Source organism: Felis catus, chromosome E2 (genome assembly GCF_018350175.1).
Source record: "Felis catus isolate Fca126 chromosome E2, F.catus_Fca126_mat1.0, whole genome shotgun sequence".
Lineage (NCBI taxonomy): Eukaryota > Metazoa > Chordata > Mammalia > Carnivora > Felidae > Felis > Felis catus.
Window position 1 is genome coordinate 27,852,014 of NC_058382.1, and position 14,518 is coordinate 27,866,531.

The window sequence follows — 14,518 nt, forward strand, 5'->3', positions numbered from 1 at the left end:
GATGGATGGATGGATGATATATGGGTGATGGATGGATAGATGATGGATGGATGGATGGATGGATGATGGTTGGAAGGAAGGAAGAAGAGACATGAATAAAGGACTTAGGGAAAGAAATGCCCAAACCTCCAGCTGCCCCTTCTGAAGAATAAATAAAAACAGTCTATAAACATAAGGAAAATGGCCAACCCTGGTAGTAATTAAGGAAATACAAATTAAAAGATAAGCTGTTTCTTGTCTATCAGACTGGCAAAAAGAGAAAGGGGGAAAGAAGAAGACGACAAAGGAGAAGGAGAAGGAGGAGGAATAAGAGGAGGAGAAAAAAAACACATCAGTATGTGGGCAAGGATTAAGAGAAACCTACATTCGCACACTTATTGAAGGATAAACTGGTACACCCTTTGTGGAGGGCAATGTACAAATATCTATCATATACTTCGAGTGACTACCCTTTGACCTAACAACTCCTTTTGTAGGAATCTAGCCTAAGAAGCACAAAGATTTATAAATGAGAAGTCTCCCTGCATCATTGTTTTTCACAGTGAAAAACTGGAAAACAAATAAATGTCCATCAATGGAGAACTGTAGATAGACTGTGGTGCATCCGTTCTATAGAATGATGGCTGCTGAAGTGGAGTAGATCTACAACGCGAACATGATGGTCTTTCCTAGACGAACGGTTCTTCAGCCTGGCTGCACACTCATATTCCCCCAGGAAGCTTTAAAAAAGAAAGAGGAGCACCTGGGTGGCTCAGTCAGTTAAGCGTCCGACTTGTGATCTCAGCTCAGGTCATGAATTCAGGAACCGTGAGATGGAGCCCTGTGCTGATGGCACAGAGCCTGCTCGGGATTCTCTCCCTCTCTCTGCCCTTTCCAAACACTGTGTGAGCATGTGCAGGCTTTCTTTCTCTTTCTCTTTCTCTTTCTCTCTCTCTCTCTCTCTCTCTCTCTCTCTCTCTCTCTCTCAAAATGAGTAATTAAACATTTTAAAAAATACAATAGGGGCACCTGGGTGGCTCAGCCAGTTAAGCATCCAACTTGTTAACAGGCAATGTTATTCCTTGAAGTGCCTAAAATGATATTGAAGCACCACCAAGACTGGAAACTCACCGCTATTTGAAAACAGCACATAACAGAAAGCAGATCCAAGTGGTACATGATACTATCTAGGGTTAAAATTATGTATATATGGATACATATGCATATGTTTTTGTGTAAATGCACCACCAAAAAAGGTCTGGGAGAAAAGATAGCTGTGGAGAACAGTGCTTACCTCCGGGGAAGAAAGGCATTAAATTATTTTTTAAGATGTGTAAATCTTTTTTTCAAGATGTGACTATAGGGGCGCCTGGATGGCTCAGTCAGTAAAGCGTCCAACTTCAGCTCAGGTCATGATCTCACAGTTCACGAGTTTGAGACCCGCATCAGGCTCTGTGCTGACAGCTCGAAGCCTGGGGCCTGCTTTGGATTCTGCGTCTCCCTCTCTCTCTGCCCCTCCCCCACTCATGCTCTCTCTTTCTCCATCTCTCAAAAATGAGTAAGTGTTAAAAGATTAAAAAATTAAAAATTTTAAAAATAAAAAAACAAATAAAAATTTTAAAAGATGGTGACTATAGATCCCCAAAGGGCAGGTTACACAGGCGGGTGGCGAGCAGAACACAGCTCCTGTGCCTTCACTCCCGGCCCCCTCCCCTAGCCCAGAGTCCGGGGACCTCTCCAGCCCCGGAAGAAAGCATGAGCTTCTCTGCTGCCTTTTCTGGCCCATTGGGCAGTTATAAATAAAGGTAATGGTCATTGACAGGTTTGCTACCTCCAGCCGTGTGACTCTGGGCAAGGTAGTTCTGTGCCTGTCTGTACCTCTGCGAAACTGAGATCAGTCCGAGAGCTGATGTGAGAACTAGAGGGACAGGCGGGATGAGCTGGAGGCAGGGTCTGGTACAAGTAAGTCCCTCCGTGTGTCCTCCGCAGGGATCAAGGTTGGCCAAGCTGCTTGCTTTGAATGGGCACACCTGGGACCAGGTCATCCTCTACCCACGGAGTCCCTGGGTCAGAGAAAGACCAGGGAACCTGCTCCAGTGATGTCTGGCAAAGCCCCTGGAGCCAAAAGAGCCAAGGACACCGCCAGTTGAACTCTCCGACACCTGAAAAGACACCAACATCACAGTCAAGCCCTTGACGCTTCTCTTACCTGATCTTTCCCTCAATGTTCAAAAGGGCCACTGGAGCAAGGGAGCAAGAGCCCAACCGCCCTGCACAGGACTCCCTAGAGCTGCCTCTTCAGATTTCTCACTCTGCGGATTGGTCACTTTACAGAGTAACTTGAAAAGACCTAACAATGTCTTTCTAGCCCGTATTATTATTTTTCCATACTTTTTGTTTGTTTGTTTGTTTGTTTTTAGTAAACTCTACCCCCAACGTGGGGCTCAAACTCACAACCCAGAGATCAAGACTTGCATGCTCTACCCACTGTGCCAGCCAGGAGCCCCGAGCCTGTATTATTTTTTTAAGTTTATTTATTTATTTTGAGAGAGACAGAGTGTGTGAGCAGAGGAGGGGCAGAGAGACGGGTAGAGAGAGGATCCCAAGCAGACTCCACACTGTCAGCACAGAGCACGATATGGGGCTTGAACCCATGAACCGTGAGATCATGACCAAGCCCAAATCAAGAGCCAGATGCTTAGCGGACTGAGTCACCCAGGTGCTCCCAGCCTGTATTATTTTAAAGCCAAAGCTTCTTGTGTTTTCCCCTTCTTATGTTCCAGGAATTAAAATCCTAAACTACTGAAGGCAGGTAGCTGATCCAATCAGTTCCATCCCATTTCATAGACAGGGAAACTAAGGCCCATAGAGGGAACTGTCCTGCCCAAGATCACAGAGCTTGCTTCCTCCAGCCCACAACCCCCACATCCCCGGAGAAAAATAAATCAAACTTGACTCAGGCCTTCAGCCAGAAGGGAATCTTTCTTTTTCATCTGAGTTGTTGGTTTTTTTTAATAAATTTTTTTAATGTTTATTTATTTCTGAGACAGAGCCTGAGTGGGGAAGGCGCAGACAGAGAGGGAGACACAGAATCAGAAGCAGGCTCCAGGTCCTGAGCCATCAGCACAGAGCCCGACGCGGGGCTCGAACTCACAAACCGTGAGATCATGACCTGAGCCGAAGTCGGTCGCTCAACTGACTGAGCCACCCAGACGCCCCTCATTCTGAGTTTTATTTAACTGCCAGGTTCTCTTACAAACACACCTCATCTTCTCCTTCCTGCAAACTTCCCCCAACTCCATCCCTCACTCCTAGTGCTGTTCAGGGGCAACGGATCCCTGAAAGACGAGGAAGGTCCAGAAGGCCACTTAATAAAAGCTAGGCTGCACAGGCCTGGCCAGCCCTGAGCCAGCTCAAAAAACGTCCAGTCCGAAGCCCCCCTGGGGCAGGAAGGGACAGGAGGAGCGTGCATGGGGAGTTTATTCAGTGAAAAGCTTGTTTTATTTAGAATTGGCATTCGAATTTGCTTAGCATTTTTACTGAGGATTTAGTATGAAAGTCTCCTGTTGCTTTTATCATTCAAAAATTATGTTTTACAATCTAGCATAATGTTTGGCACCAAGCCTTGAGTCACCAGTAGCTCCAATCTCACCGCAGAGAGCTGCACCCCCAGTGTGGGTGAGGATAGAGGGAGAGGAGGCACAAGTCATCCCCCACCACAAGGGGCAGGAGGGCTCCAAGACCTCAGGGATGGGGGTATCTCTCACTTCTTGATGCAGAATGGGGGCTGGGGGGAGCTGGAGGGGGCAGGAGAGCCCATCAAAGATGGCGGGGGGAGCCCCAGTCAGATCCCCCACTCTCCTTCATCTAGGGGTGCATCCACTCAGTCATTTGCTCACTACTCCCTCACTCACTTGCCCACATGTTCACTTATTCCCCTAAAGTCTGCACATCCACTCACTTAAGAAATCCTGGATAAACACAAGGACCCAGAAGCTCAGGTCAACACCATCAACAAGTGAGTGTGGGGTCCTAGAAGCCCACCAGGTTGACCACATCTCATATGTGATTTCTTGGCCCCCTGAGTGAGGGGGGCAAGGAAACCTTTGCCAATTCTCAGTAGGGTTGCTCTGGGAACTGGAGATCTGAGTTACTCCCTAAGGCCCTGGGACACAGATCCAGGACCAACGTACCTACATTGTGGAGGCAGATTGCACTTTAATGGAAAGAAAACATCTGAACCTCAAGCTAAAAATACATATAGGTAGTGAGCTCCCGGAGAGTGGAAGTGTGCAAGTCCAGACTGGATGAAACTAAGGATGCCACAAACACACCCAAAGAGATCTGAATGAAGTGACCTCCAACCTGGGACTGGCAGGATTCTGAGAAGTCCAAAAGCAAAAAGAGCGCAAGTCGAATCTTCCCAACGTGCGTGCCAGGCCCTTGGCTGGCCACTCTCTCCCTGAGGGGCACAGGGCATCTGCAGAGCTGTCCTGGACACCAAGGACAGTCCTGGACACTGCTCACTGCTCCCCAGAGAACCCAGTACTCTGCAGCCTCCGCCCCAGGTGACAGGAGCCTGCCCCCTCTTCCCATCTCCCCTCCTCTGGGAGCCCACTCTCCTCCCTCACCCTCTCCCTGGGGACTCCCTAGACCTGGTGATTGTGTCTCCTCTCCCCAGGTTCAGACCCCAAGCCCCAGGGGGCTAAGGACCAAGCCATACCCCTGGCTCAGGGACCAGAAATTTGCTATGTGTTGCTGGTGGCTTCAGGGTCCTGCAGCCCCCCAGAAAAGGGAGTCACACCCAGCCACTACCACCCAGCCTCCTTCTCCGGCCATGCCCTGATCCCTAACCAAGCCCAGATGGCCATCACTCTGCCTTCAGGCAGGTAAAATTCAGTGCAACAGGAGTTAGGTGAACAGTATGTTTTATTTAATTAGGATCAACAGAAGAGATAAACCTCACAGCAGGACAGGGAATGACAACGTTGCAAAAAAATAATTCATGCCCAGGTAATGAAAGGGCGAATTTCAATTACAGAGAAAACCGGGAGAGAGACAAAGGTGCCTGGCACCTCCAAGGAGGAGGAGAATAGTATAAGCGTCAGCAATGCCCAGACCTGCGGGCCAGGGGTGGCTGGCACTCCAGGACTGGAAAAGAAGGCAACCAGGTGGCCCTTCTGGAACAGCTGTCCCTCCCTTTCCTCATCACAAACAAACCGGCCTGCAGGGGGCAGGGCTGGGGGAGCTGTCTGGGTTCTAGCCGGCAGACGTGGGGGCCATGGGGATCTGCCCCGCCAGGGTCACCGGGCAAGCTCACAGCCAACCAGGCCCAAATGAAAGGTGTCCCCAAGGGGAGAGAACAAAGGTTCTAATCCTGACACTGGTCACCAGGTCACTCAGCTGCTAGCCCCCCCAACCCCTGCCCTGCCCCCTGCCACCGGCCATGATAAGGTCACTCATCCAGTGCCCTGCCCTACCTTTGGACACGCCTATCTCGCCTCTCAGGCTACAGCAAGGAAACGCACCGCCAGCTCTCCAGAGTCCCTCCACCTTCTGAGCCTGCTTCTCACGTCTACCCTGGAAAATGGAGGCCTTGAACTGGGTGACTTCCTCCAAGGGTTGTGGGCTGAGACCCCCCAACCTACCACCACCTAGGTGCCGCCTGAAATTGAAAAGTTCAGGGGCGCCTGGGTGGCGCAGTCGGTTAGGCGTCCGACTTCAGCCAGGTCACGATCTCGCGGTCCGTGAGTTCGAGCCCCGCGTCAGGCTCTGGGCTGATGGCTCGGAGCCTGGAGCCTGTTTCTGATTCTGTGTCTCCCTCTCTCTCTGCCCCTCCCCTGTTCATGCTCTGTCTCTCTCTGTCCCAAAAACGTTGAAAAAAAAAAATTTTTTTAAAAAAAAGAAAAGTTCATGATGAGGATGGCTGCATAACAACGTGAACGTACGAATGCCATGGAACCGTACCCTGACAAATGGTTAAGATTAGGTAGATTTTTAGGTTATGTATATCTTACCTCAATTTTTTAAAAGGGAAAAAAAAAATGAAGAGTTCTGGGCCCCTCCTTAGACCAGCTGGGTGCGCATCTCTCACACCTGAACTGGGGACATGCAATTCTTTTTCATTAATTTATTTAAGTCATCTCTACACCCCACGTGGGGCTCGAACTCACAAACCGGAGATCACGAGTCACATGCTCTTCAGACTGAGCCAGGCAGGCGCCCGGAGGGGGTGACGAGCACACAGCTGAGAATCCACTCCTCTGCGGGAATCCACGCTCTCCCCACATCAAGGTTCCCCTCACCTTTTCCAGCATAATGCCATGAAGTACCTCAATAAATACTTCTTGTGTAAAGGAGTATTCGAAACAATGAAGCATCCAAGTTTCACAGCCCAAGGAAAAATCTTTATCGACCTATTCTCCCTCCAAAATGAGCACACCCACCATGCTGTCCTTCCCTTGGCTTGGCCCCCCTGCACCTCAGACAGCAGAATTTGCACAAGTGGGCTCGGCACGTTCTCCCTCTCTCTCCCCCTCATGCCCTCACCCCGTCCTTCAGGTGACGGCAGCCCCAGCACCCCCATTAGCCGTGAGGAAAATTGCTGTTAAATTAGCGAGCCCATCTACAGAGCCCCATTTTATATCCCAATTCAGAAGATGGCATGAACATCTGCTTTCACTTCAAGACATTAATTTTCAATTATTGGAGAAAAACAAAATTAGTCCTGACAAATTGCTGGCGAGCACAAGCTCTTGTCTGGTGGTTCATAATAATAACTTCGGGGGCCCACAATTAGTGTCCTCGGACGGAGTTTCCTGATGGGTCCCTGTCATCTGAAGCCCGCAACAGCAGCCTCCTAGTGCCGGACCATTCTCGGCCATTCTCAGGGAACGGGCTCTTCGGGACAGGCTCAAAGAACTAAGGAAGTTAGAGGTTCTTCTCTTTCTGGAGAAGGCAGAGCTGGGGTGGAGGGGAAGGGAGAGGTTGAATAAGAAACACCCACCCTGACCATTTCCAGCTTCAGATGCTTCAAGCCTTGCTTCCCTTCCACGTACTTATATGGGAATGCAAATCACTCCTGAGTCCAGGGGCACCCAGCAATGACACACACATAGACCACTTTATAATTCCAGTCTGCCATCTTCAATGGGGGAGGGACGGGTGACATGATTCTCTTACGAGACCCCTTCCACCCCTGCCGTAACGTCATCCAGGATTCTCAGTCCAAAACTCAACAGCTCCAGCCTCTGAGATCGGAATACTTATGAATCTTCTATGACAACAACAACAAAAAAACCTGTTTGCTGGGGTCCCATCAACCCAGGAACCTGGTTCAGCCCAGGCCAGAGTCTACAGGAAAAAAAAAAAAAAAAGAAAGAAAGAAAGAAAACTCTGACTTTGCCAATCTCAAGAACCCCAAATCCAGAGAACAACCCACTTGATAAGATATTATCAACACTGTAATCTCATTTGATGGGTTTTTTTATGTATCTTGGCTGCTGTAATCACTATATCAATAAGAAGCCACTGAAATGTGAATGAGCAGAAGAATTCAGAGATAATGACGTGGCAATCTTTGAATGTGACTTGTCACAATTGAAAACTAGAGTGTGTTTGCCTAGCGAACAGTCCAGACTCCTGGGGGGGGGGGGGGGGGGAGGGTACTGGAGGGGTAGTAACCAGAGGGAGGCAGGTCAAAAAAAAAAAAAAGAAAGAAAACAAAACAAAATAAAAACAACAAAGGAAAATTATATCTTTAAGAAGAGAATGAAAGCCGCTGCTACTTCCAAAGTCAACTGGGTAACTGAGCTCCAACATTGTGTAATTGACTTTGCAAGTAGAACAACAGCAACGTAACAAAGAAAATGTCAGTGTTTTCACAGCACTAATCTATAACGCTGGGAGGCCCTCCCGCTGTCAGCCAGGGCTGACAATACAATAGCTTTCAAAGGGATATTACCATCATGCTTTTATTCCTGACATCAATCAAGACAAAGAGAATCCTTTTCACAAGACATTAAAAATCAAACCTTTGTACAAGAAGATAGGTAAAACAGCATTCTCCTTAAAGACAGCCACACAGCGCCATCAGCTAATTGGCGCTCCTTAAAAGAGGTGAAGTATTTGTATTTACTGAGTGTACAACCCCAATCGTTGGCTGCCACCGATCCTGTCAGGTAAGCTATGAATCAAAACTTTCCATCAGCATTGCCCCCACTCCACTGCACCCTCCCTCCCACCGTAGGCAGAGGGAGCTGACAGCGCTGTAAACTTCAAACGGGATATAACTGATCCAGGCTTAATTAGTCCATTTTGGGTGCAAAACTACTCTGATTCCTGACTAACGGGGCACAAAATGCCCTTGCAAGCTGAGAGGAACCTGCAGAAATTGTCAATTTCACCAACCCAGGTTTTCCCTGGCTACCCACAGCAATGGGGTGCCCACTAACAGCTTTCAAGGTATTATTCTTTTGCAATTACCCTAGACCCGCAGATAGAAGCCCTGATATCTATGGGAAATGTTTTCAAGACGTTAAGATAATATTCTTTGCAAACACCAGCGTACCATAGACAAGGTCCAGGAAAGGTAAATCCATCTCAACCTCGACCAAAGGGTTAACTGAATCTACACATTGTTTAGTTAAAAAAAAAAAAAAAAAGACGCGGTGGGGGCTGGTTGGAGCTGGGGAGGCATTCAGGAAAGCTAAGTCATCTTCTGCTAGCTTACCAACAAGAGTTTTTGATGACTGCGTGTCAAAAGTTGGTGCCACTTACAGAACCCTGCAGGTCCAGGAGCGGGGAGTTGTAAGAGGTGCCCGTGTTTGTGAGAGATCATTATCTGCACACTCCAACACACCCACCGGAGTGCAAGGGGTCCAAGATGCCACCTCCCCATACCTCTTCGGGGCTTGATGGATCCACTGGTCCCAGGCCCCAAACTATTGCTAAGGAGGAGGGGGTAGAGAACTCACTCAATTTCCAGCAGGGGGTCCCTTTGGAACCCAGAGCCACAGTGTTGTGTGACTTTTTCCTCCGGTACCCAACAGACCACCTGCCAAAAATACGGGAGTCCAGCCACTCGAAGACAGAGATGCTACTCTATAAGCATCTGCAGCAGGAAAGAGGTTTTCCTTTTCAAACATAACAGAAACAGCTTTCCGTTTATTCTTTAATTGTTTATTTTTAAACAGTATCTGAACAACAGGTGCTGTTTGTTCACTTTACAAGCAGAAATTTTAAGGGAAGAGGGACCTGGCCTCAAAACCGCGCTGAACAATCCTGTGCTGCTACCACCACCTACATCAGCCTTTTTCCAAGAGCCAGGCGGCAAGCACGCCTGTACAATCAGCCTCAGTGGCGGGTTCCTTTCGTTTACACATCCAAATGAACAGTTAAGAGAAATCAATGCATCTAATTGCCAGACTATTAAATCCTACATCAGGGAAGAATTCCACAGCCACCAGCTTAAGAGTTGGCTACCGATATAGCAATTATTGCAACTTTCTATTAGATTGAACCAGATCCCCCTTTGGTCTCCAGCTAGCAACACTGTGCTCAAAAGATGCTGCACTTCTGTTTCTTCTCTCGTTTCTCCCTCCTCCTCCTCTGCTAACACACTGTAGCATGCTACAACAGTGCCAGGGCTGGCTGGTTCTACTAAGTTACTTTATGACTGTAAAGTCACCAGCATTTTGCACCTTTCTGTTATTAATGCACTGCTGGGCACCTTATGGTTAAACGTTTAGCGCGGTCCTCCTGCCAGAGGCACATAGTTATCTTATTTTATTGCTTATTAAGTTTTTGCAAGGAAACAGGTGTAAGAATCTAAACAGCAATTACTAGACATAAGGGATGTTTTCTAGAGTAAGACAGGCTCTTCCAGTCACTGAGAGGTCGGGGACTTAATGGGGGGGGGGGGGGGAATAAATATTAGGATTAAATGTCACTGCCCAATCCACACAGAAAGCTAAAGAACCTATAAAGGATTTGTTTTGCCCTTCCTACAAGATCATGTACATTTAGCCAAACAAATCTCGGCAATTTACACTTGTATGTGGTCTCAGCTGAATCAAGAAACCTGTAACCTCAGAACGCCTCTATTTATTACATCTCAATTATTTCCATGGAAACACAAGCAGTGGCGAACACTGTTCCCAAGTCCCTAGACCACCAAATTTCTAAGATGGACTTTTGAGGAGCTAAGAGCTGGCAGGAGAGGAAGACAGAGAAAAGGAGGGGAGTGCAGAGAACTCACTGGGGGTGGTTTTGGATGTTGGGTGCGGGGGGGGGGGGGGGCTACATGGACACAGCCTGAGTGCTAATTAATATTAAGAACTGTAATTAACAAACAGTTGTTAGATGGAGAAAAGCAACTATTAAAATTATTCAAAAGTTTTAAAATGAGGCTGGGAAAAAAGATGTATTTAATTCTCCATATACATAAATAAATAGGCTTTTTGTGGATCTGAGGAGGCAGTGTGGGTGAAGGGAGACAGGTTACCAAGTCACCTGATATCATCAGCCAAAATAACATCAGTGAGATGTGATGAGAACAGCCCTGGAGAATGAGGCCAAAATTATCAAAGGAAACAAATCATCTCACAACTGCCACACCACACCACCAGGAGACAGAAAGGGAGAGGGAATGGTGTACAGAGGGAAAATCGGTCAGAAAACATGACTTTTGTAACATTCGTGGGGTTTTGGTGTGTTTTGTTTGTTTGTTTGTTTGTTTTTAATCAGAAGGTTTTGAAAACCAATGAGGCTATTTCCACCCCCACCCCCACCCCCGTCCTAGTGCCCTGGCCCCCTTCCCTATTTGCTGGGTGTCCTCCCTGGGAGATGGGTTTTCCAAAGAAGGACAAACAGCCACAGGGACAAGTGACCCCGCTCCAGAAGGAAGAATGTATCCATGAGTGGGAAGTGAGAACCCCTCCACACACACACCCCAGGCCTGTTTGATTTTCAGAGCAGCAAAGCCGGGGCTTTCAAATCACACTTTCTGAGCATCCATTAGAAATTGTTATATTTCTGTCTTTCCTTCCTGCTATGGGCTTTCACATTTCCGAGATCAATTACGAATTACAGTCAAGCGACTTTCACAGCAGAATGCGCGGGCTGGGGAAGTCCACAATGCCTCCACGTTAGCCCTGACACACAGCAGTGGAGACAAAATAAAACAAAATCTAAAAGGCACCACTGTTCCTTAAGAAGCACCTTCAAGCATCTTTAAAGGTGAGGACCTTGTCATCTTAAACACTTGGTGTGGAGCTGTCCACACTCAAGCACACACTTTGAATATTGCCTGAGAAAGGGGGGGGGGGGGGAGGCAGTTCTTGAAAAGCCATAAATCCATCACCTGCTGAAACTCTTATCTATTCAAATTATCATCTCTCTTAATTCCTCCCTTGATAAGTGGCCACATCTCCACCCTATCCACCCCAGTAAACTGAATAAAAGGCAAAGTGGTGAGAGACCAGGGTTGTAGCTGCTTTTGGAAAATGCAAAGAACCACAGGGAGAAACAGAGGGTCTCAGGCTCCAAGGGCAGAAAGGCGCTGCGTGGTTGATATTTACAGTACTTCTCAAAATGCCTACACTAGTCTCGTTCCCACTTTGCTGTCCTTCCCCTACCAATTAGCTGCAATTGTCGGCTATACATACACACATATAGATTTGGAGAGAGACATTCATTAAAAATCATGTCAAGTCTCATTTCATGAAAGACTGAGACCAATTCTTGAGTCTTTCTCAGAGATACACAGAGTGGCCGTAGAATCAGGTTCGAGCAACTCTGAAACACCCACCCATCTGTTCCCTGCAAATTGTTCTACCTTTGCTTTCTGTGTCTCACCTTCTAAAATAAGGAGGTTTGGAGGCAGACATTGAGGTTAGAGGTAGGTAAGCTTTGCATCTTCCTTTATGAAAAACCTGCTCCTGGCCATAGATTTAACTCAAAATCAACTATGGGAGTTAAATAAAACTGTTTTACCAACCACAGATTCCGAGTCAACATTTTCTTTTGGGCCATCTTACGTGGCTCTTGAAGGAGTAAGGACTGAGCAGTGAGCCACGGAAAGAGAAAAGGAATCAAGTATTATTTCAAGCCATAGAGCCCTTCTATTCAGCAAAAGGACGAACATCTACCATTTGCCTGTCACCTTCTTGGGTTCTCTTCTGATTTCCTTGCACCTGGATCAGAACACCCTCTGGATCCCCAATTCTGGGCAGCAGGCCACGTGATCCCAGGTTGGGATGCCCGCCCTGGTGAGGGGAACAAGACCAGCTTCTCTCAAGGAAACAGAGGAAAGGGTGCAGCTGCCTTGCCTAGAGTTTGGACTGAGCTGGTCTGCTTCTAAGATGACAGGGACAGTCTCTGCTCAGCCAGGCGCCCTGGAATCTGCTGGGACTCTAGAAGGACAGCAATGGCGGGTGTCTCACGACCTTCCTTGCCAGATTCAGTCCCAGCCTTTCCAGCCCGGAGCAAGGCTGGCAGGAAGGGAGCGGGGCCCCAGCGCCTTCCCGCGCAGGCCTCCAGGAAATGAACTTTTCAGAGCAGAACTGGGCTCGGGCCAGAGGTCATCAGGGGAGTTGGGAAAGGACAAGGGCCTCGGGACTTTTGGCTCCAGAGACGTAGCAGCTTTCATCCTGTCCCTCCTCTGTCATCTCTCAGCGCGACGGGCCGGCCGGGCACCCACCCGAGGCGCTGGAATCGGCACAAAGCAGCAGGCAGGCCTGGAGAGGCCAGCTGTGGGGGGAGAGAAGGGCAGGGGAGGGGCTCCGTCGCCTGCGCGCGGCCTCTCCCTAGGGCCTTTGCTCTCCAGGGGCCCACCAGAGCCAGGGGCCCTTGATGGAAATAGAAAGCAAAGCAAAGAAGACGAAGGAAGGGGGTTGGTGTTTGTGTGTGTGCGTGTGTGTTGTGTATCCTTACTAACGTGCGCACTCCAGGGACCCGACACAGGAAGCTGGCCTAGGTGTCGAGGATGTGAAGCGCCCAATGCCCGTGGTTGGGTCCCGGGCGCCCTCCACGAAGGGGCGCGCGCGGCGACCGCTGCGCTCCCCTGGGGACCCGCGTCCTGCCGGCGCTGCGCAGACAATGAACTCCTGGCGGAGGCTCCCGGCCCGGTTGGCCTCGGTGGAGGAGGCAGGAAGTGCGGGGGCCCGGGCCGGGAGCGCGGCTCGGGCAAGGGACAGGGAGGGGGCGCCTGGTGGCCGGGGCGGGGACGCGGCGCCCAGGGCGCGCGCAAGCTCTGCCCGCCGCCCTCCGAGTCCCGGGGCGACAAGGCGCGGGCCGAGGAAAGGCGGCAAGGCCCGCGGCCGGGCGAGAGCGGCCTCGGGGTTGCCGGCCTCCCGGGCGCCCGTGCTCACCGCCTCTTCCTTCCTCCCGCCGCCCGCCCGCCGCCGCCGCCGCCGCCGCCGCCGCCACCGAGATTCGCAATCCCCGCCAACTCAGGCCCGCACCCCTTGATTGGCCACGCGGGCCCGGGGCCCGCACAGAGGGAGCGGCGAGAGCCCCTCAGCTGCACCCCCGGGCCCGGGTCCCCCGCGGGCGGCGGCGCGGAGCCGGGAGAGGGTCTGGGCGGGCAGGGTGTCCGCAGCGTGCCCCCTCCGCCGCCTCCGCCTCCCGCTCGCGGCTTCCTCCTCCCCCTCCTCTTCCTCCTCCTCCGCCTCCGCCTCCTCCTCCGCCGCCACCTCCTCCTCCTCTCGGCTCGCTCGCGCGGGTCCCCGGCCGCCCGCCCGCTCGCCGGTCCCTCCTCCCTCGCTCCCTCCCTCCCCGCTCGCTCGCGCCTCCGCCGGGCCTCGCTCGCTCACCTTTCACCGAGCGCGGCTTCGCCTGCTTCCGCCTGGACATGTCCGGGGCTCCCGGCGCTCCGTCGCCCTCCGCGGCCGGCTCCCCCCGCCGCCCCCCGCCGCTCCGGGCTGCCCTTCTCCCCCTTCTCCTCCGCCTGCCTCTCGGAAACTTTTTTTTTTGCAGCCGGGTCGGCGGCTGCGGGGAGCGGATCGCAGGTCCCGGGCGGCCTCCCTGGGGGGGACGGCCCGGGCCGGCCGAGGCCGCTCGGGGCGGGGGGAGGCCCGGGGGCCGCGCCGGGGCCCTGCCTGTTGCAATGCGGCAGCCGGGGGCTCTCGGTCCCAGCGGCGGTCCCAGCGGCGCGGGGAGTCCGGAGGCCACTCGGCCGAGCCGAGTTATGCAAAAAAAAAAAAAAAAAAAAAAAAAAGCCGCCCCCCTCCTCCTCCCCACCCCCCGCCGGCCCCCGGCCCCTGCGGCCCCCTCCCTCCCTCCCCCACCCTACCGCCACCCTCACCCTCCTCCTCCTTCTGCTCCTCCGCCCCTTGCCGGATTTTTGTGCAAAGTTTGCAGGCGTCCGGCCACGCAGCCCGGTGCGGAGCTCACAATGAACCCATCTGAGGAGGGGGGGGACGGGGCTGGAGTCGAGGGGGTCTCAGGGGGGGTGGAGACCGGGAGGCGGTCGGGAGCGCGGAAGCTCAGCACCCCCCGGAAAAAAAAAAAGCCTTCAAATTAGCCCCTGCCGCACACA

At 51.3% G+C, this 14,518-nt stretch overlaps 1 protein-coding gene across 3 annotated transcripts in view; it reads right to left on the minus strand.

The window, feature by feature from the left end:
* The window catches only part of ZNF423 (zinc finger protein 423), a 333,481-nt gene extending 319,310 nt beyond the window's left edge, over positions 1 to 14,171 (minus strand). For 2 of the 3 annotated variants that reach the window (XM_023245565.2, XR_006590643.1), the window contains exon 1: positions 13,794 to 14,171. In XM_023245565.2, coding sequence (XP_023101333.2) covers positions 13,794 to 13,833 — 40 coding nt within the window. In that variant the 5' untranslated portion in view covers positions 13,834 to 14,171. The remainder of the gene's footprint in view (positions 1 to 13,793) is intronic. The other variant, XM_003998016.5, reaches the window with a different exon arrangement.
* Between the last annotated feature and the right edge of the window lie 347 nt (positions 14,172 to 14,518).